Source organism: Mycteria americana, chromosome 23 (assembly GCF_035582795.1).
Source record: "Mycteria americana isolate JAX WOST 10 ecotype Jacksonville Zoo and Gardens chromosome 23, USCA_MyAme_1.0, whole genome shotgun sequence".
Classification (NCBI taxonomy): domain Eukaryota; kingdom Metazoa; phylum Chordata; class Aves; order Ciconiiformes; family Ciconiidae; genus Mycteria; species Mycteria americana.
Genome location: NC_134387.1, coordinates 2,181,443 through 2,206,563, shown reverse-complemented (window position 1 = coordinate 2,206,563; position 25,121 = coordinate 2,181,443). Strand labels below are relative to the sequence as shown.

At 43.8% G+C, this 25,121-nt stretch overlaps 1 protein-coding gene across 3 annotated transcripts in view; it reads right to left on the bottom strand.

Annotated features, from left to right (window-relative positions):
- Nucleotides 1-25,121, bottom strand: part of GFPT1 (glutamine--fructose-6-phosphate transaminase 1) — a 45,872-nt gene that overhangs the window by 3,470 nt on the left and 17,281 nt on the right. The window contains exons 1-15 of one of the 3 annotated variants that reach the window (XM_075523607.1): nucleotides 24,843-24,960; nucleotides 24,253-24,387; nucleotides 23,208-23,269; nucleotides 22,378-22,457; nucleotides 18,257-18,362; nucleotides 16,816-16,979; nucleotides 16,260-16,355; nucleotides 15,871-15,968; nucleotides 14,606-14,726; nucleotides 12,528-12,685; nucleotides 10,494-10,608; nucleotides 10,059-10,186; nucleotides 9,137-9,304; nucleotides 8,658-8,819; nucleotides 3,679-8,037 (exon numbers count right to left, since the gene is read on the bottom strand). In XM_075523607.1, the coding sequence (XP_075379722.1) occupies nucleotides 7,993-8,037; nucleotides 8,658-8,819; nucleotides 9,137-9,304; nucleotides 10,059-10,186; nucleotides 10,494-10,608; nucleotides 12,528-12,685; nucleotides 14,606-14,726; nucleotides 15,871-15,968; nucleotides 16,260-16,355; nucleotides 16,816-16,979; nucleotides 18,257-18,362; nucleotides 22,378-22,457; nucleotides 23,208-23,269; nucleotides 24,253-24,387; nucleotides 24,843-24,887 (1,683 nt within the window). In that variant the 5' untranslated portion in view covers nucleotides 24,888-24,960 and the 3' untranslated portion in view covers nucleotides 3,679-7,992. Of the gene's footprint in view, nucleotides 1-3,678; nucleotides 8,038-8,657; nucleotides 8,820-9,136; nucleotides 9,305-10,058; nucleotides 10,187-10,493; nucleotides 10,609-12,527; nucleotides 12,686-14,605; nucleotides 14,727-15,870; nucleotides 15,969-16,259; nucleotides 16,356-16,815; nucleotides 16,980-18,256; nucleotides 18,363-22,377; nucleotides 22,458-23,207; nucleotides 23,270-24,252; nucleotides 24,388-24,842; nucleotides 24,961-25,121 lie in introns of those variants that run through there. The other 2 variants (XM_075523604.1, XM_075523605.1) reach the window with 2 other exon arrangements.

Here is a 25,121-nt window from a genome sequence, read left to right as displayed (position 1 = left end):
CAGCGTCACTTTGGTACAGCCGAGGTGCGGGGTTTGCTTGTGCAGGGTAATTTTCTGCTTAGTAAGGTCTTTGGGCGCCCTCCTACCGCTCAGAATAAACCGACTGGGCCCGCTGTGCTGCCACCCATCCTGCACATGGTCTGAATGTATCTCCTGATGCATGGGAGCCCTTGGGAGCCTAATTGGCTCCTAGCTCTGAGCCGTGGTGGTATTGTGAGTGTCTCCAGTGTGTCTGGGCTCACCGCGGCTTTTAGGATCCTGTGTTAAAGTAATGCTGCTGCTCGCTGTCCAGACACAGGCTAGCAGCTTGTTTGTTTAAACTTGTTTCCATAGGAATTTGTAAGGACCATGGGAACATATTTTATTTGACCTAAACAATAAAGAATGAGACTGAGGAGGGGGGAAGGAGCCCTGTCACGTCTGATTTTTCTCTTAGGCTGGGTAACCTCTTCAGCACTGAATGGACGATCTTGGCAAGTCAGCTTGCTTTTTTTCTTCTCCTCTGTTTTTTCAAATGCCTGCAATGTATTCCAATCAGCTGATAAATGCATGGAAATAGGTCAGAAATAGCCTCTTTTTAAGCACACAAGGCAGCTTTTGGGTCAGGCTTGCAGTAGTTCAGAAACCCAGTGATGCTCTCCTGTCTGACAAATGGAATGCATAAGGCTGTGCAGAGTGACGTGGGCTCCTGGAGTGCTCTTAGTCCTCTGACGGGAAGGCTGGGGTGGCCTCAGGGGCAGCGTGGGCAGAGATTGCACAGGGAGTTGTAGCAGAGATGGGAGATGAAGCCGAGCTGTTGCAGCGTGTTGCTTGTTGGACCTTCCAAGCTGTAGGAGCTGGAAACATGACGAGCCAGAAATAGATGTAATAGCAGCAGAGAGATGCTGGAAGAGCAGCCCAGCAAAGAGGGTGTGTGGGCAATGGGGAAGGCAGCTACTCAACAGTGGAACTGGCCAGGATGCTCCACTGAGATGAATTTCCATCCCCGTACAGCATTTTTTAATGTTTCCCAGGAAGGCCCATCGGCTGTCGCTAAAGCTAAGGCCCTTAAATCCTCCTCGTTAATGCTCTGAATGCCAAGAGGTGCTGCTAGGGCCCTGCCTGGTGACGCTGTGGGGCTGGCGAAACCATCAGGAGCCCAGGACCCACAAGCTCAACAGGTCAGGCTGTCCACTCAGTAACGGTGTGCTGCCCTGAATGCTTTGTGCTCTCTACTGCTGGTCTCTCTACAAAGTAGGGGTAGCTCATTCACTTTATGTATCTTCACACCATCACAATGAGTGTGGCTGGCTGCTTTCTTGGGGGGAAAAAAACTAGAAAACAGCTTTTACCACTTTGTGAGGTGGTGTAAGGAATGGTCGCTTTTCTCAAACGAAGAAGTGCAGTCGATGAACACCAGCCTGCCCGGGGCAGCAGATCAGGCTAATGTGTACGAATGGCTCCACTGCTGGTCAGTGTTTCTGTGAAATAGCACCCTGGTAACTGGGAGTCAATTTTACAGGCAAAACATCCCCTCCTTGTTCTGCCTGTGTCCAGCAAAAATGTTGCTGAGTACCGTTTTCTTTCCAAACTTGTTCATGTCCCAAAAGGGGTCTGGGGCAAGAATTCCCCATAGCATACTCTATGGACTGCCGCTTCCCCATCGAGCACCTTACAGGGACCTGAGAACTGGCTTTTTTCTGCGCGGCAGGTGGCATTGCTCTGATCCCAGGTGCTACATGCGTGTTTTCTGTGCAAGCAGGTATTGTACAGGGCTACAGGTGTGCTCTGCGGTGGTGAAAAACAGCTTACCAGAGAGCGAGAGGAGAATAAGGTGTTGAATAAACACCATTCCCAGGGTCTTGGCTATGCACAGTACTCCTGCAAGCAAGGGTGAGCACTGCTTTAGAGCAGAAAAGGTAAATATAGGTAAATTAAAGAAACTTGCATGAGTGTGTATAGTCGGCAGCTTGAGGCTCAGCACTGAAGCTGTGCTGAAGGCCCACGCGCTGTGGAAGCGTGCGAAGGGTAAATGTCAGGAAGCAGGTTGCTCTAGAGGGGCCTAGGAGCGCTTTGGAGCAGGCGATCGATTATAATTTATTCAACCCAAATGCTTATGCCCTTCTGTAAATCTCACTTAGCTTCTGGGAGCTTATTTATCTTCAAATGTCATCATCTGAGACAAACTCTATGCAGGATTGAAGAGTTTCTGTGCAAAGGGCCCGGCAGGTCCTTTGCCCCTTGTCTTACTGCTTTTAGCCACATCGGGATCTAAGAAAATGGCTTTCTTGCAACCAGAGCTCAGGACCGACTTGTGAAGGACCCTGGATGCGTCCCTTTGCATTTGTCTTCTCACTGCCATTTTTATTAGCTTAAATTAAATGCGCCATACAATGCGTGTGCTTAGATGGCCCAGATGGAGAAATGAGCAAATGTCTCGTAGTTACCTGTTACAATACAGCTCCCTTGCTCTTCAGAGTATAGTACTGGGAATGTATTAACAAAAGGGGGGCCCTGTCCCCTACGCGGTGTGCCTGGAAACGCAGCCAGCCCCGTGACAGCAGCTGACGGGAATCTCGACTCGCTGCTTTGCGGTGTATAGCCAGAGAAGGGGTGTCTTGTGCTGAAGGAGAGACTGAGGGTGGTGCGGCCCTGGAGTCGCTTCGGGAAGGTTCTGCACGCAGCCAACTTCCCGTGCCGCCTGGCTGCAACATCCCCTGCTCCTTTAGCGTCCTGAGCAGATGTGACCTACAGCTATGACAACGAAAGCCTACAGCTTTGAGCTGTTTGACCCGTTTTTGTTTATGACTGTAATACAAGCTAGAACTGCTGTTTATTTTTGCAGATCTGAGCAAGCGAAAGTAGACTGTCTTGCTCCCAAATCTGCGTAGGCACCAACTTTTATTGTGATACTAAGGCCATATGTGCATTGTTTCAAGGCCATACGCCATAAAAAGTAGCCTCATGACCTTTTAATACTGGTACTTGTATAGGAAAGGTATTTGCGAGAAAAGCAAGTCCAAGCTGCTCACTTTACCTAGGAAAATAAATTATTGTGTTTGATATTCTTCCCCTGGAGAGGTGAAGGTCCCTGAGGAAATTAATCCATGAATGGCTCTGACTGGAGGAGGGCTGGAATTTCAGACAGTCTTTTGTCATTGTGGGTTTCACTTACAAAGTTATCCAGGCATTTTTCAGACATGAACAACCTCTCAGCCCCCAGCTGTTGTCTTACAAGAATGTGCATTTAATTGTACTATCTCAGCATTGCTGTCGTAGTCCTCTGCTGCTGGGTCTGCAAGGCAGCCTGTCTGTACGTTACCCAAACAGGTTTCTTTCTTTCTTGAAAAAGAAACCGTGAATAATATTCACTAAGCATGGGTCCTGTATGGGCTGTGCTGACTGCTACTTTGTCTCGCCTGGTGATAGAAAAGCAGTGGTCAAATGAGAATTAAGGTACAGAAGGTAACACCAACTGCCTTGGGGTATTTTACGGGCTTTCTTCTCGGTTAGTGGCAAAATCATGGTTAGGAAAGGGCAGTTGAAATATATTCTCTATCTCAGACATGAAAAAAAGCCTGGCCGGTTAGGAGAGAGGTCAGTTAAACCCTGTGTTCTTCTGCTTTGTACGTACTGCCCTTAACTTTCATAGGGGTTACCTATTCTTAAGTGAATTTAACTAAAGACCAGTAATTCCGTTTGTTTAATGTAGGGCACTTGATTTTATTCAAAGGGTGAGATACAAAAAAGTAAGCAAAAAGACAAAACCCAAATTATAAAACACTACAGACAAAAGAAAGACATCTTCTGCGTACAGCACACAACAGGAAACAAGATACAGACTGGTCCCCACAAACCAAGCCAGCTGGATATGTACAAGCAGAGGCAAATAGATCTAGAAGGGAAGAAATGGTGGTATTTGCCACTTCAAATGTCTATTTACATAAACTGAATTGAAGGCAAATAGTTTTCTTTCCTTTTATTCAAACCCAATACTTCTTTGTTTCTTCTTCTTCCTGTTTCTGATGTAGAGGAGGGACTCCGTGCTTTGAGGCAAGTGTGGTACATTCAGGTAGGATCTAAAATTAGCCACAGCTAAACACTGACGTGCTACTTCAAGTGCCAAATTTCAATCCCTCCCTCCATCTGACACGCTGCCGCCAGGCACCTACTTGTGGCGTGAAGGACTACTAGTCCTAGAGAGGCTAGAGAGGAGAAAAGCCTAATTTTGCACTAATGTGTTGGTCTTCCTTACGCCTTTAGATGTTTCAATCTGCAGCTTAACCGAGCCTAGTGTGTCTGGGCTAGGCGTAAGGCTCCTAACTGGGCACGAGTACGTGTCGTGTCACATCCACGATGAGCTCCCTCCCACTTGACTCGGAAATGGTGCGTGTGAAGCTTTCAGCTCTTTCAGTACAAAGGGGTTGAGACTTCACAAATACGGGTCAAGGCAGCCTTCTGGCTAGAAGGGCGTCCCCCCGTTAGTGGTACGTCATCACCTGCAAGTCAGTAAGGCCATGCTAAAAAGGAGATGGCATTTGCCACGTCATTGGTGCACCTTACAAGGACACGGCTACCCAAATACCGGTTTGGGCTCCTTGTGAGAATATGCATGCAGACAGCACTTACTCATCTGACAAATTCAGGAAAGAACTGCCTCTAGCCTTTCTTCAGTAGAGCTAGGAGGGAAAACCTTTCTGACAGAAGTATATTCCGTGTACAACCTGATTTCCTATTGTGTGTGGAATAACCTTACTAGCGGCGTGGAATTTGTCCGAGATCTGGCAGGCAGAAACAACGTGTGCTGAGCCTGAAGTTCTCTGGTCTTTGGTAATTAAAAAACCCTAAGACCTTATGGGCGTATGCTTCCCTTTAAGCCTCTGTAGACATAGATGAGGAAAACAGTTACTGAAATCAAAATAAATTCTGACAAAAGTACGCAGTAGTAGGCAGCTGCTATTCCAAATGGAAAAGGCCTTTATCTGTATTTACCTGTGGCTCAATTTTAGTGACAGGGCTGCTGAATTTTTAAACACCTCAATTCGGAAGGAGGGAATTTTACTGGCTCAGTAAGCAAAACATTCATTTTGGAGAGCAGAAGACTGACTGGGTGTTAATAAATATCACAAGACATTCTAAAAGTTTTCTAAGGAAAAGAGAAACATCATCTGTTCATCAAAATGCAACACATCTAGACAAAATGAGGTAAGGAAAGCTAAGAAGAGTCCTTTATACATTCTCACTTCACACAGGCATGGCAATTAACAACAATGAGATGCTTAACGGATTCCCTACCATGCTCATCAGAGAAATTCTTCATAGCAAGTGTGCTCCACAGCATTCTTTGATATTAAGCATTACAACATCCGACAGCCTAGTTGCAAGTAGCGACTAAACCTCTGTTTTGGCAGGCAGAGTTTTCTACACTTCGGGCAGTTTGCTGGCAACTTGCAGAATGCAGGGGGTGAATACTACCTTTACTGCTGACCATGAAGAATCTGTCGTGAGTTTTAATGCCTTAAATTACAACGAATAAGGATTTGTCTATCACAGCATAAAACCAAACAGCTCAGCAGTATCTGTACAGTTACACCCGACATGAGAGCGTCAGACTTACGTTTCTAACTTAGACTCCTGTTCTTTGGTCCTCTTTGTATACAACTTACTTTCATAAATATTTAACAGCCTGCATTATCGAACTTTTACAGAATAGCAACTTGTATTTTAACAGCCATGTCTACCATCCTGTTGTTTGCTAGGAGACTTGGTAAGCTAGCGGACAATCGTCTGTACAAGGCTAGATAAAAGCAATGCTTGCTCCTTTTCTTCTGAGTGGAATAGGAGAAAAAGATCTTAAAATAATTCTCTTGCAGGGTTCTTCCACATTAGATTCCACGCCAACGAGAACATGGGCTGTGATACTGCAAGTCCTTGTGTCCTTGTGCTGGGGGGGGTGGGGATAGAGAGGGGGAACCCTGCCTTGGTTTGCACAAGGTTTGCACAGTTTCGCTTCTCTTAAGCAAGCTCAGCGGGAGGAGGAGGAAGAGGAACTGTCTTCAAATTGCTAGCATTGAACACACATTGTTTTTTCCTTAAGGACAAGTATTGTCTTCAAATGAAGCAGGGAAGTCTACTGGTCATGTTTAGGCAGAGGCACACGGCTGTTACGAGTCAGTGCCTCACAAGCACATGCTGTATAAATAAAATGCAATCTTTACTATTTTGTTCTTAAACAGACACTGGCAGCACAATGTGTTCATAAATTAATAGTCTGAGTATGATGTATCGATAAATGTACATATATGGGTTTTGAGAAGCTGTTTCCAGGCACGCAGCATTTTATTCTCATAATAAAACTAAGCCTTGAGCTGATACTGAATTGAAGTTAAATAGTCACTGTGGTTTTATATAAAGTAGAATTGCTACAGAGACAGACTTTGGAAACACCTCAGTCTGAGCAGTCATCTTCCACTGTACGAGTCGGCCTGGATTACTGCTACTTAGCAATAGCCTAGCATCCTGTGCAAGGAGAACGAGGTTTAAGGGTGGTGGACAGTCCCCAAGCACTGCATTTGTTAAAGCAATTCTTCAGGGGAAGTAAGTGACCTGGAATATTCCCCAGCACTTGGCAAGCATTACTTTATGCCTTGTAGCGTGTTTTTCTTTTTATGGTGCGTGTGTAAAGCTAATTCAAAACCCATCAAGCTGGTAGGAAATTCACCTTTTTGCATTAGAAAATACATCGCTAACTGCTCTTTAATGACTTTGAAGAAGTCAGTGTTAAGTCCTGAAGATGTATTTTCTGTGTAATTTCTGATTCTCTGCAAGCTTGTTATAAAACTATTACCAAAGTATATATTTCTGTTGTATCTATCGAGCCTTTTTTATCCCCTCCAATTTTAAACCAGCTGAATTTGACACAAGTCACATATGAGCTGCTCCTAAATAAACCAGAACCCATGCTTTCATTAAGGGACTTTGGCTAACGTAGTAAGCCTCAGAAAGGGAGCTTTAGTGCCGTCTCTCTGCCAGAGATACGAGGCAGAAACTTTCTTCTACGCGTTCAGACCAGTAAGTGACCTGTAGCAGTATAAAGCCGGTTCCTTAGGATGTGTTTACAGTGCCACAGCGCTCAGTTCAAGGGGAAAAATCCTCAACACAGGAAGACTTGTTTAAAAAAACCAAACAAAACCAAACCATCAGCAACAACAAACACCAGCACAAACTGAGCACTGTTCATATTCCTCTCTTTTCCTCCACTTTGGTAAGCATCCATACTGAGTCAGACATTGCTTCCACTTACACTCGAAGGCGTGAGTTCCACTGTCTGCGTGGGCACAACTACAGGTATATGCTGGTGTCACACAGTGCGTTGTGGCCCACTGAGACTACGAGATTGTCACTTGCTAGGTATTTGGCATAGATAAAATCCTTCAGAGGAAACATTATTTTCTTAGCACATTTACCATATGCCTAAAATTTAGGAGGTTGTGACAGGTCAGTTGAATTCCCTTTTGTACACGAGGCAGAAATTGACCCCAAATGCTTGTTCACAGTTTCTTTCACTGTTCAAATATCTGCACAAGCATGACCAGTAACAGCTCTTGTTCCAGTTGTATATTCTGGTATCCTGCTTCGCTGCCTGAGAGCATGACAGGTAATTCATTCAATGGTTTCTCATCGACAATTGGAATGAGCCACACTGGCTAAGAAACAATGACATTATCTGAAAGTAAAGTGGAGGGCCCCTTACCTAGAAGACTCAGTAATCTTTAAAGAAAACCATTTAACATCTTTCATGGAAGGCTATTGTTCAAAAAAACCCAAAGCTATTGACATAGCGTGTGGAATCAATTTGACAATCACTAATGTAATGGAATTACGGTGATCTTACACACAAACAATGATTTACCAAAATAAGATTTACCTAGGGGACTTTAAAATCAAGTTATTTTGGTACCAAAAAAAGTCTTTCATTTAATTCCCCTTTGCCCCTATGATTCAGATGATCTTTCACTCTACAGTTACGGACTTGGCCAGATTTCTTGGAAAATCAACCTGCAGAGAGGGAGGAGAAAGAACACGCTTGTGAGTATTTACACACTTTGTTTGTTTGTGTATAACTTTGTACCGTGTGGAACATTTGTTCCACATTTAAATTGAAAACGATTGAACATATTTTCGTGTTAATTTAGGATAATTGGTGCAGGAAAAGTCCATAAACCTCAATTGTTACGACTCCTCTGCCAAGAACTAAGGAGTCAGTCCCTTCAGTCTACATCGTTACAGTGCTCAAATGGTAAAAGGTAGAGGCCAGTGTCTGTATTAAGATCAAATACCTAACACAGACAGACTCTGCTTGTCAAACATGCTTCTGTGGATTGTCACCTTCCTTTTAGCTTCCTGCCAGCCCTCCGGAAACTGTATGCTTGTACCAGAAAACAGACACATGTCCAAACTCAAACTGCACAAGACTCGGCCAAGCGTACTAGACTGCCTTCAACTTTTGTTCACGAGAAGCTCCTGTAATTGCCAGGTCTACCATTTAACCTGGTCGTTCCAGTAACTCAAGCAATTACACAGACAACCCCCACAGACTTCCAACATCACCCAACACATCTTTTCCAGATCTGCAGACAGCAAACACGAGTGCAGAAGGGAAGGAATACTGCACTTACATCGTATCCTCTGAGAACTGCAAGATGGAAAGCCAGAAGCTGAAGGGGGATAACGCTCAGGATCCCCTGCAGACAGTCCACTGAATGGGGAACTTTGATTGTTCTTTTATTGTTCTTAATTGTCTCAATGTCTTCCTTATCACAAATCACAACAGGTCGCCCCTGTAACAAAGGGAAACGTTGAAGAAAAACAGGTCTGGAAGGTTCTTTTCTCACTTCTGTTCAGAGCGCCGGTGGCAAGAACTTTTTACTTAATTCAGAACAAAACGACTTAGCATCCCATGGGCAGCCCTGTAGCACGTTTCAAGGGGTAAACGAACCACATTAGGCTCCTGCAATCTGCTGCAAAAATTGCACTTGAAATGCCCAGCATATCTGCTGAATTCACAGTTTAGGCAGCGACACTAAAGCAAATAGTTTGGGTGCCCCGTAAACTGCTTTTATATTAAAAGCAACGGTAAACTTTTACAGGTACTTACTTGCCGTGCAATGACCTGCTGGAGAGCGTTCTGGCACTTGGCGTATGTATGGTCTCTCATGATGATCATGATAACGGGCATGAGTTTATCCACCAGCGCGAGAGGGCCATGCTTCAGCTCACCTGCCAATATCCCTTCAGAGTGCATGTAGGTAATTTCTTTAATTTTCTAGATGGGGAAAAAAATCATTTGTAAAGCTTTGGGCAAACTTTTAGGGTTTGTTTTAACCATCTCTGTGGCTTCTTACAAAGAAAGTATTCTTTGTAACTTTGTAAAAACGCGTTCTGGCCCTCCTCAGATTCTATACGTAGACAAGACAGCCTGAAAACCTAGATCAAAGTAGTGCACCTGAGCTGAGCTGCTTGCAGGCCATCAGCACTTACAGCTCTAAGACCACAGTCCCCACAGGCCTTATGATTTGCCATCAGCCAACATATCTGTCATCTCAGTCTTGAACTGGGCAGGCGAACGCAAAAAGGACAGGTTTGCATGTCAGCGGGTGGCAGCACTTATAACAATGGGAATCTCCTCAAAGGTAAAAACTGCGATACAGAGGTTTTAGAAAGTACATGCTCAGTTTGGGATGCTGAGCATTCCTGGAAATGCCATCCCAACAGTTCAAAGAACTGATTTTATCAGGGTGCCCAGTCTGTCACAGTAAAGCATTCCCAGTGCGAATGCTGAAAATACACCCTTTCAACCCACTGTAGCCTGCGGCTGTTATGTGACTTGGGTATCTTTAAGTGGAAGTCGCAGCAGCGTTACGGTGAGTTTTAGCTATTTGACCCAGTATGTCAGCCAACAGGCCATCGCTGTTAGCTGCTTTTAAAACAACTTGTAGCCACGTGTGGTTTCCTGTGCGGAAATCTGAAGTCCATAGCTAAGTGCGTTTGAACCAGCTTTAAATAAAGAAATCTCTTACCAAGGCTCCCTCGAGACATGTAGCATAATGGTAGCCACGTCCCATGATGAGAACAGACTTCTGATGGTATAGCTCTGTGGCTAGCTTCTGGATCTCATCATCCATACTCAGCACTTCTTTAATTAAGTCTAGAAGGACAGAGAAGAATTCAAGTTGTCTGTGCTTATACGCCCGTGCCTCTCAAACTGTACGGTTTACACTTCGCATGCACAGATAGCAGTAACTTGCATTAAAAAAATGGACTCTGTATTTTAATAGTCCAATTTAGTGGTCTGAAGGCATTAGAGAGAACGTGGTTGCAAAAGTTATTGCTAATAGCCACGTTGCAGGTATCTGATCCTCGGTCCTTCAAAAACAAAGTTCCGGCACTGCTGAAGTTTGTCTGTGCTATTGAGTTTCACTTGGCAAGACGCACTAAATGCAGCAGTTTCCTACCTGGCAGTCCCTTTAGACCACGCATGATTTCCTTGCGCCTTTCCTGCATAGAAATTCTGTCATCGCACATCATCAGAGCAAACATCACCAAAGAGACAAACTGGCTGGTATAGGCCTAGTAAGGGGGCAGAGAGAGAGCGCACACATCATTAAGAAAGTAACCTAACGGTTGTCACCAACTACGTAAAATCCTTAGACTAGCTGTTGACTTTATTCCTAACATAGTACCAAATGGCAGCTTTCATTCCAATTAAGTAGCAAAGATGAACATGACATTCACAGGGCAAATCTCATTTGAGCAAATCTCAAACGGAGGCCTGCAATGGCACGATCTCCTCATACTCCAAGAGATTAAGATACAACAAGCAAAAAGGAGTATTTCTAAGGTTCCCTGGCGACTATTAAATCCTATTTTGTGACCATCCCTGTGTCCTTCTTTACTGCAAGTAAATGCTGAAAACACTGAAGACAGGCAGACCCCCTGACTGGAGATGTACAGTGGAAGCCCACCACTAACATCTGGCCATCGCAACAGGACAGCTAGCTGAAATTTTTGTGGACCGCATTCAAGGAACACAAAGGCAGCTGAAAAGGTAAGTGATTTCCCACCCTGCTTCTTTAAGAAGAGATTCTGAATGCTTCACCATGGCAAGGCTCCGTATTTGTCTAGAAGACCACAGTGACTGGTGTCGCTGGCTTTGGGGAAAAATCACCTGCACAGGCAAGTGAAATTAGCGCTCAAGTTAAGGCAATTCTATTCGCAAAAACATTTGAGGCACAGTATCAAACAGCTATTGCAAAGTCTAGCCTCTGAAGGCCTTAAGACAAACGTTATAAAACGGTCTGTGGTGCCAAACTGGGATTGCAGTTGCTTAGAAATAACATTAAGGTTTGTAGTATTTCTGTCCCTTTCTAAACAATGACCAAACAACCTTTCACGTTGCTATATTGGAGAAGATTTAAATAGCTCTGAAGCAATCTAGAAAAGCTTCCGTTACGCTGACTAGCAGAGTTTGATACGGTATGTGATCTACTTTGTTTTGGTGCAGTTGAAGGTTACAGAAGTAAATAGCACTAAACAGTCATGCTAACAATGCTTGGGTTGTTTCTAATATGTGCTCAAAATGAAGTTCTGGACAACCTTAGGGCAGAATCTTTTCAAGTTCATATTTCATGTACACACAACTTTGATAACTTGCCACATCACCAGGGAGAAAATGCCACTTTCAGTTATCTCCAGACCGTAATGTTGGCTATGTGAAAACAACCCAGGGACAAACAACTCGTTCAAGAGTTTCTTGTAAGAGACTCATGAATTTTCCATGATCAAATTCCCCAATGAACTATTAAACTCAAATGTGGGTTTTGGCTGAATTTATGTAACAGATTGACATCATCTCGCCTCTAAATATAACTAAATCAAAGCAGATTTCACCAGGCAGAAGCACTTCATCAAAATGAAATGCAGCAAAGCAAGTTATTTTATACTGTATCACACGTAGCCAGATGCATCAAACACAGAATAATTCTGTTAGGTGGACATAAATACTGGGATTCTGTAAAAGACCGAAAGTACAGTTTTAACATCACACTTTCTTTAGTAAGGCAGTGCCGTTAAGGGCAGTGACATGCTGTCAAACTATCTGTAATCTTGTCTTTTAATTTCCTTTTCATCTTTAGACCTTAGTTTAAACCTGCACCTCAAGACAAATGATGGCAAACAGGAGAGAATTCTTGCCTCTTAGGGAATTCCTCCCTCTGAGACCCCTTGGTTTTCAATGTTTAATATTGCTATCTTAGAGTATTTCATCTTAAAAAAAAAAAAAGCCCTTTGCAAGATACAAGAAAAAGAAAACGAATAGAGTTGCTGGGCACATGGTCATTAACTACACAATCAGCAACAGCAACTGGTAAGAAGGCAACAGAAAGCATTTAACAGAGGACCCATGCTATAGCCAACACTGTCAGGGAGAGTTTCAGTAACAATAATAATAATAATTAATCATCAGTGAGGTCTATAAACTTATGACTTACCTTGGTACTGGCAACCCCGATCTCTGGCCCTGCATTGATATGGACTCCACAATCTGTCTCTCGTGATATCGAGCTGCCGACTGTGTTAGTTATTCCCACGGTTAAGGCTCCTCTCTCTTTGCAGTACCGAAGACCCATCAACGTATCTGCTGTCTCACCTGAAAAGACAGGTATTGACAACGCTGCAGGTCAGTATCGGTTACTGCTGTCACTGCAGATGTAAAATTGCAGTGATTTCCCAAATAGAATCTTAGAGGTTTGTGGTTGCCTGCAAGTCAAAGGAGTTAGTAGCTATTTCAGCCCTGGCACACTCTGTTTTAACCCTAAAAAGAAGACAGTGAAATCTAGAAAACACAAAACCTAACAATAGTATTTGGTGTAAGGAAAAGTCAGTATTCTGCTATGGTAAAAAAAAAAAAAAAAAAAGGCAGTTCAAGTGTATCTTCTTTAACAAAACCAACTTTCTTCATTTACCTGGTTAATAAAAGTTCACCTGGGGTGGGGGCAAAACATGCATTAGGGACAGCTGAACGGTACAGTGGATGCAATGGCATTAAGTTACAGCCAGCCTTTTGAGTCCTGCCACCACCTTACTGCCATGGAAAGCCACGGAATTGTTTGCTGGTGGTGCTTACCAACGACACGAGCGCTTGCAAAATCTGCTAGCAAAGAGGTGATGTCCAAAACTAATTACCCCTGTTCAAAATTGTTTGTGCTATAACAAACAGAAGCTAGCTTAGCCCGGACTTCACTTAACATGTTGATTCAAAAACTCTAAAGAAGCAAAAAAAGTTGGTTTAAATGACCATAACTGGGGGGAAGGAAACCTTGCAGTGCTGCTTGCAAGCTGAGCTCCAGAGATGGGACCAGAAATAGAAGCTACTGTGTATTCCATCTAGTGTTACCAGTTTGCTTTTGTCCTAAAAGAACACGCCTCTTTCGAGTACTCCTGCATGTGTAAGGTGACAACAGAGAACACAAAAGAACCCAAGGTGAGTTCGGTATGCTCCTTCAGTACACCAACGCGTAAAAACTGCTCTGCATACTGCACTACATAAAGCAAGTCATGTAGGGTGGGAATCTAAGGCTAGAAAAACAGATTTATGGGTGGGGGAACTGAGGTTATTTGAGCTCAACATTTCCTTTGGTTTTGTATTGCCTGATGACCAAGCTCAGGTTCCAGGATAATCTTTGTTAGCTTGCCACATCCAACACTTCAGGGGAAAGATGCATCCCCTAGCGTGCCCTCAGGCATGTTCCCTGTTAGAGCGGGACAGTACAGTTTCTAAGGGGAAGAAGCAACACCTGCACATGTATTCCAAAAACCCAGGAAAAGCCTGAACATTTACACGAGCCCCTACAAGGAGAGGATATTTTGAATTACTGGATACAGAGAAGAAAAAATTGCTACCAAAAGAGCATTTTAACCTATGGAGAAAAAGTAACTACTAGTTTTAGTATCAAAGCTGAAGATCAGTTATGAAAATCTACAATGGTAAATGCAACTATAAAAGGAACAAAATATTGTAGTTTTGTCTTGCAGTTGTCCTCAAAAATATTTTGAATGCAATATACATAGCTTTTTTTTTTATGCTTAAGCATGTCTTTTATCTCATATTCCATTCCAAGGTGGTTGTATTTTTTGATACCTGCGTGTAATAGTTTCATTTCTTTGTGGATCTGATCAATCACATAGCTTACTATTTCGCAGTGCTTTAATTAGACAACTAAAACTATTCAAAAGAAACTATCGAGCTGCCTTTACTCAGAGCTCAGTAGCATTTTTTCAGTCTGTTGATTGATGGACTATTTCCTCACAGAGAAAGGAAACAAAACTACTGTTACCATATGTAAGACTCAGCTAAACAAAATCATGCACCAGCATGCAGATGGACAGGAGGAGAACCACTCTATTTTTTCCCCATGTCTAGTACGCGTGTGCCAATTTCTTCTCTCACGCGTACCACATGCAATCCTACAGGCAGGTGCAAGAATTTGGCCCTACTGCCTTTTCCCTCCTCCCAGGCGAACATTTACAGGAAGGAGGGGAGTGAGTGGGTGGTAAAGCGAGACCATACCTGACTGGCTGATGAAAAAGCAAACATCGTCTCTGAAGACAGGGGTGTTTCTGTCCAAGAAGTCACTGGCTAGTTCAACCATAACAGGTAATTCAGTCAGTTCTTCCAGAACCTGACGGGTCTGGTAAAAGGAGATGTCAGAAAGTTGCACATTATATTGTGTTTAAAAAAAACAAGTGTTTGGAGTACAAAAAAGCCTGCTCATTGCCACACACTGGAAAATATTACTATCAAAATACCGTGTCAAAATTAGTGCTGGATTATATTTTAATTACTCAGTATACCCATACTCAAGTCACACAACTACCCCTGTGAAAAGCGATACCGCTTCTGGCACCACAAAAAGCCTGTGAGGCCAATTCCTCCCTCACACGTAGATTGTTCTTAACTAAGTCTTACTTATTATACAAGACTACGTATATATTACACAATACAGGGTGTCCTTCTATCAGACTATGACTTGTATTACTGAAGAACTCAGAAACCACCACCTGTATCCAGGCCAAGCCAGAAACTTGTTTTGGCTAGTCGGTGGATTACTGTTAACGTTATCTTACCGAGCTAGCCAAGTTGAACAAGAATTTTCTTTTCTGGTCCTTGTAAATCAGTGACCATAGCTGTGTTTTGCACAGCTTAAGATTCCTCTGTGAAATTGCAGACTACTTTTAATTGCAACATCACGGACTGCCAAGCTACAATCTAAAAACGCTTCATCTACAGCCATCGCATTTTAACCAACGATTAGGTCAGTCCCTGATGAAACAAAATCACACATTGGCTGTACGCACAGCCAGTACTTCTGTGAGGTACAAAGCGAAATCTCTTCACTGTACCGGGCAAGCACAGAGCTGTCTCTAAGCAGGTGCCATCGCTGTCTGCGTAGATGGCAAAGGAGGAAATCCTATCTGGCTCATGGCAGCCCCTACCTTGCTGCAGCATTTGCATTCTGCTCTTGCATTGTCTCTTCCCCTGCCAACTGTCTTTTATGACAGAAGAGGTTTCGGTTTTTAAAGCTTTCCGTAGCAATGAAAGTCAGAGGCAACATTTTCATAAGCGTTCAAGTTCTTCAGCTTTTATCTCCTACTGCTGTTGCTGGTGAATTGAAAGCCTGGTGTATGCCGCTTTCAAAAGGGTCTTCGTTCATCAGCGTGCACTTGCTCTACCTTAACCTTAAACCAACCCTTACCCTGCTTGACACACGCAACACTGTGCCCGCTGCTCAATTCTAGCTACCGTTTGCAAACAGATCGAGACTGACCACTTACTGCAACTCCAGCATGGTAACTTGTCCCACAAGCAATAAGGATTAAACGACGACACCGCTGAATCTCCTTAATGTGATCCTTCAGCCCACCAAGATTTACTGTAAGCAAGATTCAGAGAGAAAAATTAGGCTGGCCAGGTAGCAGAAATTCTCAAGATTACTGGTGCTAACGCACAGCATGTTACACTTTGCAAAAAAAAAAAGATCACAAAAAGTAATCTTGCCACCAGCGCATGTAATTCTGGAAGCACTCCCTGTGAGACACGCACATCACCTTACACCAGCATGTTTTAATCTCCCATGTCATCACCTACTTCCTCCTCTATAACTACTGTGAATAACCACTAGATACCGAGCTGTCAAAAATAAAGGAGGCTTAATCTCAATTACCAGTGTAGTCATCAAAGTTGACCCTTCCTCTCATGGTATTAACGACAGATTCTGGCTGTTCAAAAATTTCCTTCTGCATAAATGAGCTGAAGTTACCTATAAAAGAAAGAAACAAACCAAATGAGAACATTTAAAGTTATCTCCTGGCAATTTACATTTTTTGCTGGTGTATATGAAAGGAAAGGGGAGGAGGGGGGAACTTGGACCGGGTCACCAACAGGCCAGTTACCAGTCAGAGATTATTAAGATGATACTTCTTTTTCTACCAAAGCATCAGCTCCTCACGAGAGCTAGATTCAAGTTACTAGAATGTGTCAAAGAAGGGTCAGATCCGGAATGGCAAGCCTGCTAGGGATCAATCTTGGAAAAAATGGATGCCTCCAAGCAGGAAGCAAAATCCTCAGCCCCCTCTGATCTACTTGGCCCTGACACAGGGCTTGGCTGCTGACACAGGGATTGGACCAGATGACCTCTGGAGGTCTTTTTCAACCTGACTTTTTCTGTGACTCCAGGGAGGACCTGTGCATCTACACAGGTGACGTCCAAGAGACTTTACCCTTCATAATTTGCTGAAGTTCCATCTGCAGGGTTTGGACGGCGCGTCCGGGGTGATCGCCTGCTGTGCGTTTAATCCGGTGGATGGAAAGACGGCCATCGACCACAGCTGCTACATCATCATCTTCAAGGAAAATCACTCTGTTGGTATGCTCAATGACAGCACTATAAAAGCATACACCATTTGCCATAAGACGTTATTCTTCACAGAAAGATGAGGGCTACAGTCCTATTTATAATCCAACATACAGCTTTTGATTCAAGAAAGTTACTCATCTCAATGGAATTTCTTTTAAAATAAGAGGAGTACTGTAAAGTACATTTCCACACTGCCAATATAACTGGATTTTTTCCACCTACCTCATTATTAATTTCAGTGCCTGCTTTAAGAAGAAACTATGAATTCCTCAGACAAAGCAGCATGTGCAGCAACGTGATCTAACCGTTAGGAGCTAGAGCGTGGAAGTCAGGAAGACCGTAATTTGCCCTAGCACACAGGGTGCTCGGCTATAGGTGCAGATTCCTTTCTTGTTTTTTCCAGCGATAAGCCATTGTCCCTCCCTGCATCTCATTTTCCCATCTGTAAAACTGGGGACAGTTTGGCCACCTGATAAAGTACTTTGAGATCTGCCTAGAAGCACTCCAAGAATTAGGTACTATTGAACACCTTCCCTGCCTGCAGTTTACTCGGGGAACGTCAATATTGAAATTACCAGTGGGGTTTAAAATCTTTGACCAGGTTTCAGTCTGTACTCTCTCTCTTAGTTGAACAAGGCAAGCTGTACTGAAATATATCAGCTTCCTATTTTAGTAGCTTTTGTTCTGACCTTGGGCAAGTCACTGAAAAGCTCTCAAATCAGAACACGTCAGGGTGTCCTAAGACTCTCCAAAACGCCCCAATGAGAAGAGCTGCAGAAGTTGACCACAGCAGTATTTTTATGTTTCTGGAACAAGTATTCATCTCCCTCATACAGAGAAAACCAAAAGTTCCGGTAAGGCTGCTGTCAAGTTAGTCTTTCCTCCCTCCACTTGGATTAAAATAAGCTACCTCTGATGATAAAGGAATTGCATGTATGCAGAGATCCCTGGGGAATCAACACAATTCTCCTGATAATTAGCATCTGTCCTGTTAATTTAGGTCAGTACTCTCTCAGGTTTCCTATCACTCACCTCTGGAATCTTACCAACAAGCGTGCTTGAAGAAGGATAACACCACTATTCCAAAGCCAGCGTTCATTTCTTTAACAGAAACTCTCATCTAATCCACCCCTGTCTCTTTCAGGGCCGCATACGCTAACTAGTTAACGTTTGTAAAGCAATGGCCACGTAGCCATAATTTACTATTATTCATGAAGGAAGCACAGCCTCCCCATCTCTTGTTCAAGGCCTCAGCTTTAAACAGCGTATTTTTATACACACTGAAAGATGCTGAAAAACATTACCTAGCATCAGAAGCAAAGTAGTACTCCACAGCTTTCTCCTCAACAGGGAAAAGGCAGGTGGTACTGTCAACACGAGACAGGTTGCAGCTTCCCTTCTTGTCTTTACCTAGAGACACGAGGATTAGGCACCGCACGTACTGACAAATCTGGAATGCAGCCGCAATGTCAGTCTCAACCAGAGGTCCCAAGGCACAGTACCAACACAAAGCAGTATTTTCATCACTCTGCGTGGTTACAGTAAATTTAACAGCGACAATAGAAGAGGGCAGCATACCAGCACTCGTATTATTGTGCCCTTTCTCAGTTTGCTTGCGAGGTTTTTGTGTGCTTTTGAATTAAGTCTGCAAGTGCAATGTTAGTGCAGAGTTTTAAGTTTAAAGGAAAAAAAATCAGTAAAAATTCAAATGACAGTTTATGTGTGGCTCCACTAGGAGAAGAGAATTCAAGCTGCTTTATGAGCAGTCACATTTACCAACATTTTCCTGGTTGAGTCTGCCCTGTTTATCATTTTAAGTTTCTCCTGTGCTCCTGTTTCACTAACTTCCCTGAGGCTTTGTGAATTCGAGCAGGATTGCTCTTTCTTTGTCAATTATTCTCAGCACTGGGGAAATTCTTTCAGAGCCACCACCTGTGCAGCCACACTGTTCCACTGAGCACCGGCAGATGTAACCCAAACCTACTTTTGTCTGGCTGAGCTAATGGGTTCAGACACAGATTGGGAAATACATGATTAAGTCCTCGGCGTTGTTCCTGAGCCATCAGACACAACCACCTCATTCTGATCCAAAAATTGTACAGCTGGTAAACTGCTGCGAGTCTTCTGCTATTGCCAGGGAAGTATCTAGGTGTACTGAAGGACGCAGGACCAAGAGTCAAATTCTGAAAAACTCGTACTAAGCCTTTTAAAAAGTTCAGTATTTCACCAGGGATCCCTTCTGAGATACTCTGGCAATTCCCAATACTCTCTAATCCTCCGCCTCCTCTTTAACTGCAGAAAATACTTCTCAGTGGCGAAGCTCATCAGGAATGCAGATGAGGACCAAAACACCTACTGCTCAAACAAAATGATTTGCCAGTCCTTGTGCACGGTATGGTAAGGAGCAGGGGTGGATTAATCAGCTTATCTAGCAAAATGTAACTGTTGCTGAAGAATAACATCGTTGAAGTTACTCTATTATATATTTATTCCATAAGGTCTAATGTTGAGTTACACCTACTGATCTGATTCAGTGAGGTAAGTAGAGCTCACGATGTTTAGGTTTGTACTTCTGTAAATGAAAACGTAAAGAAAAAAATACTGCTTTCATGTTGATATTCAGTAAGAAGGTTCCACTCAGCCGACAGATTAGAGTCCTCCACTTTAATAATTAAGTGAGTAAATGAGGAAAACAACTCCTTTGTTGCTGAGTTGAGACAGGACAGACTGATTTGTTGTTGAGAAAGGACAGAGCAAAGGTGTTAGTGGCCGTTCTCCAAGAGAAGCACCCGTACTTGATCAAAACATGCAAATTTTCTTTCTCAAAATACAACATTTCCCTGCATTGACTTTATTATGTTGCATTGCTTTCCTGTATCACAGATTGTACCCTGAGCTGTAACTGGAACGTGTTATTGCTGTGCACATACACATGCACCGTATGTATATCTTACCAAGGAGTGATGGAAAAGCGACAGTGAGTATTATCAGCCAATTATGGTTGTTATTTATCTACGGATTTGTCCATAGATTGTCCGTTAATGTAGGGATAACCTGGATTGTTACTCTACAGCACCTACCTCCCATGTACTGGAATTTAGAAGCAACACAGAAGTAATCTTTTAATCTTTTCCCTTCTAAATCAAAGACTGGAGACATCACGGAGAATTAACACAGAATTAATTATTTTACTCTCCGTAAAAATTGGGCGGGGGGTAAGGGGGTGGTATGTTTTGAGTATATTTTGATACCACCTCGCTCTCCATTATGACAATCCCAAGCATATGGCAGTTCTGCAAAGGTGCTACAGCACAGATTAATAGAGCTGCTGCTTAACAGACTCTTCCATGCTGGCTTGAGCAGCATTAAAGTTTTGTTTTCTGTAAGAGGTGTTTTCAGATGACAGCATCACTCATGAAACAATGATTACAGTCAAAGAGACTCAAATCCGTATTTCATATGGTCTGTTTTCCAGAAAAGCCTCAGTGCCTCTGAAAGCTGAGGGGCTTTGGTTCTTACAGCCCCTGGGAATTAACCTGACTTCAGAATTTTACTCAAAACACTTCACACTGACTTAAGAGAGCTACATTTAGTAAAAAGAAACAAAACCTCCCCTAATATTTGGGTTCAGGTAAACCAGCTCCTGACACAGAGCAAACACAGTTCACCTTTCAAGGAACTGAGGTCTGTTTCTCCTCTGGCAAAAGCGCACAGATTTCACCCCCCGAGCTGTCAGTGCCCGAGGCTGGAACACATTTATTTACAGCAGCTAAGAATCAGATCCTCTCCTCTTATAGAAAAGCACTCTCCCACTTCAGATGTGAACTTAGTTCATCACATCACATACGATGGGTTAGCCTTTAAAAAAATTACGCATTTAATGTGAATTAAAATGGTTCACCCCGATAAGCAAGCAAAGGGAAGGAAGCTCCAGCCTCAGGTCAACCTTACTGCTTCTACCAGAAGCTGCAATCCAGGTTCACCCTGCGATCGGGAGGGAGGGCGCAGCTCTTTGACAATCCAAACTCCAGAAGGAATTTTGGAGAACGCTTGCATTAGGATTATTAGCAGCGTCCTAACAGGGTTTCACTCCATTGTTTTGTGGGGGGGGGTTTAAGGTAATTTACTGCTTCCTTCTGTAATCAGAGCTGCAGGGAGCACGCAGCACAACCTGCACTAAGTCATCAGTTTTGCACATGTGCTGAGCACAACATCAGAATATTTGAAAGGGGATGGGTAGACTGACGGGTGGATTTTCCTGTGTGTGTTGCTCATGGTGTTTCTGATCAAGAAGGAATTCTGATTATCCCATTTGTTTCACTACATGGAAAGCAATAACCACATATTAAAGAGACAATGCATAATTGTCTCATTTATGATTCCTTTCCTAAGGAACTGGAGGATTTGTCTGAAATTTCAAGTATTAGATTTTCTCTGGTAGGCACCTTCCTCCATTTTTATGGATATTCCATCAAAAGAATGATCCATAGATTGTACAGCTGAAAGTGTAATTGGGAAAAAAAAAAAACAAATCAAAACAAAAAACAAACTTCAGATAAGCAGTGAAAAAAAAAAGTGGTACATACAAACATTAAGGATTACTGCTAATTATCCAACATCAACCAAGAGCAAACAGACAAAGCTTACTGGGACTGGTTCTTCACGTTATATCGCAGCAAGCTCTGATTAGCAACTCCGTTAGGAAGCAGCAAGACACACTGCGAGAGTAAGTCCTTCTGATCCCTGCAGTGCTTAGAGAACTAGGGCACCGCCCAGTAACTGAACAGGTTCAGACTCCTCTGACAATGGTAAATTACAGGATAATTCTTAGCCGCTTTTCATTTTCAAGGGTGCACTATGTGTCTACAGTGGTAAAACACGCGAGTGAGAAAGATGGACGGACAACATAAATACAGATTGCCACGCAAAGGGTAACAGCATTCAACTTATTAAAAATCATACTGGGGGGTGGAGGAAAAGGTTTGTGATAGTGAAAAGCCTGTAGCCTTCAACTACAGGTAGTCTTTGTTCTTGAAAACAACCAAATCCATGAATGCCAACATGCCACACACAAAATATAAACTGAAGTATCAAGTTTAACTATACTGTTAACTTTACTATACTGAACTATTCTATTTTATTCTATTTACTGCATTAAGATGTGTTTGCCTTGCAACCACGGGACACTGAAGCTTTGATTATAAAACTAGAGACTAACTTGAGGTATGCGGTGGTATAGCATGTGGTTAAAACATTACTTAAAAAAACAACTTATCTTTTTCATAACGGTTTAATTTACAGATGAAAGTTTAAAAGTGTAACATGTATTCCAAAGCACACAACTGTGTGTGAAACTCTATGCTTGTACACTGGTCTGAGTGTGACTGGAACGTGGCATCTCTGGGGAGGGGGTGCTCACACTTACCCGTCCGGTAGAGTATGGGGATGTGGTCGGTGGAGAGCTTGTGCTCGCTGCGCACTCCTATTAACAGGGGGCTGCCTCGCCTGCAAGAAGACATCGAGTTACAACCCTCAGCGCCCAAAGATTCATCACCCTGACATCTGACCTGAAGGGACTGTTATTCTCCTGCGCAGCAACTCAACTGAACTCAGAAAAGAGCGAGCTCCTCCCAGATAAGTTGTTAGTGCTGCAAACACAGGAGGCCGCAAGACAGAGCGAAAGAATCTCTGAATAAACACAACGCAAGGACGTGAGGAATCTGTCTCAAGTTTAGCGGAAGCTCTGCAAGAGTAACTGCAGTCCCACGGACACTTGAACCAGGAACACCCCGGCTGTCGCTGTACATATCTACAAACAGCTATCCGCACCGAAATTCCAAACCTGTGCTAGGCACACGTATGGTTAAACCAACCCGACTGATGCTGATGTTTAAAAGTAGAGTACAAAACTTGAACACCAGGCTGGCCCAACTTCAAGTCAAGCGGAGGACTTGTCCAAATGCAAACACAAAGGAAGAGAGAAAACTATCCCCTTCCAAAGCTCTCACAACCAAGAGTCTACAAAAAAAGCTGTTCCAGGCCAGTTGGAATACAGGTGGTCACTAAGAAATTTTCAAAACATTTTGGGGAATTTTCTGTTACAATAAATGGAAAACAAGAGAGAGAAAATGAAAAACGGCAGCCACCCCCACCCCAGCATACACAGCATGATGAGACATCTTCTAACTTGGGGGGGACAAAAAAAAGCGACATATAGGGTGCAACAAGAATGTTCTTTCCCACGGCAATACTTACCTGGTACCGACCGCTTGGCCAGGATAATGAACACTTTTGAACACAAGGGCGAAAGCACCTTCCTGGAACAAGAGAAATACAAACTGTTTACCCTCTCCTTTGAGGCCTGGGCCACCATTCCAGGATTCCCAGCACAGAAGCTGCACCCTTGTTTCTGCGAAGAAGTAAGAGACACCAAACAGAAGGCTTCACAGGCATCTTCAGAAGCTCCAGGCACCTCATTTTGGAAGGGCGTCCCCCCCCCGAGCCCGGGCAGCTCATCCTCAACTGCTTAATGAGTCTGCTGAACTCCCAGACAGACACTGCACGCGGACATCCCTGGCTACCAGCGCAAGTGCTCCTGCATTAGTTCAGAGTGCAGCGAGGGGACTTACAAAGGCAAAGACCTGGTACAAGAAGCGCCAAAACTTTGGGGTGTTTGCTCAGGTAAGGTGCCACCGAACGTGCAGGCGAGCCACCCCAATCTGCCAGCAAAACGTGTTCTTGGTCTATTGCTACTACAGCTCCTGCCAGGCAAATCACTGAAACACCGACTCCTGAACAAGGTGCTGTGGGACGAGAGGTAAATTGCAGATGGATCCTGTTCCTGTGCACAGCTCGGTGAGAGCCGACACGTGGAACCACAGGCTATGCAGCGGAGCTCCCACGAGGGGTCAGCATCTCTTCCAGATGGAGGTTTCAGGGAAGATTTGAAGAGCGAACTTCTTTCACTCTGTCCCATACCAGCTCCCACCCCCGCATGCACACAGCAGGCACTGGCTGCCTCGAGATGCTGCTGTGCAGTATCTGGTATTGAACAACGTTAAAGAAAAACGCATGTACGTCCGAGATGAACCGTCAGAGGCAGGACAGACAAAACCACTCCTTAGCGTGTGCCGCAGAAGGTCCCGCGGCAGAGTCTGGCACAGGCACGGTGCTGCACCGGCCAGGTTACCCTGGGCAGTACTGGAGTACGGCTGTTATTTTGTGTGTGTGTGTCTGTCTGTCCTGGGGGGTGTGTTTGTCCCTGCCTGTCCCCGTGTCCCCACCCTGCTCCCAGCATTACCAGCTGCTGGATGACCCTCTCCACCAGGGTGGTGAAGCTGATGTCGTCGCTGTCCCGGTTGTCGTACATGTACTTGACCAGTTTGGCGATGCTCTCCGTGTCCGTCTCCGACTCAAAGTCGTAGCCCTTGCTCTCCTGCAGCGACAGCACGCCTTGGGTAACCGGCCCTCCGCCTTCCCTTCCGCCTTGCTTTTCCTTCCTTCCCTTTCTTTCCAGCCCTCCTTTTCCTTCCTTCCCTTCCTTCTTTACTTTTCTCTTTTGCTTTTCCTTCCTTTCCCTCCTCCCTTTTTCCTTCCTTTGTTCCTGCATTTCCTTTTCCTTCCTTTTTCCTGCCTTCTTCTTCTTTCCTGCCTTTTTTCCTTCCCTTTTTCTCATGCCTTTCTTTCCTTTTCTCCTGCCTTCCTCCCCACCTTTCCTTTTTCCTTCCCCTTTTTCTTCTTGCTTTTCCTTTTCTCCTTCCTCTTTTTTCCAGCCTTCCCTCTTCCTTTTTTTCCTGCCTTTCCTTGCTTTTATCATTCCATACTGCATTTCCTCTTCCTTTTTTCCTTACTCTTTTTCCTTCCTTCCCTCCTGCTTTTCCTCTTCCTTACCTTTCCTTTATCCATCCATCCTTCCTTTCTTCTTCCATCCTTCATACTTTCCTTTCATCCTTTTTCCCACTTTTCATCTTCCTTTTTCTTCCTTCTTCCTGCCTTTTTTCTCCTTCCTTTCCTTTACTCAGTTCCATTTCCTTTTCCTTATCTCCTTTCTATCCTACCTTTCCTCTTCCTTCCTTTCCTTCTTTCCTCCCTCCTGACTTTTCCCCCCTTTCTTTCCCGCCTTTCCTTCCCTCCTGCATTTCCTCTTTTCTGTCTTTCTTATCCTTTTTC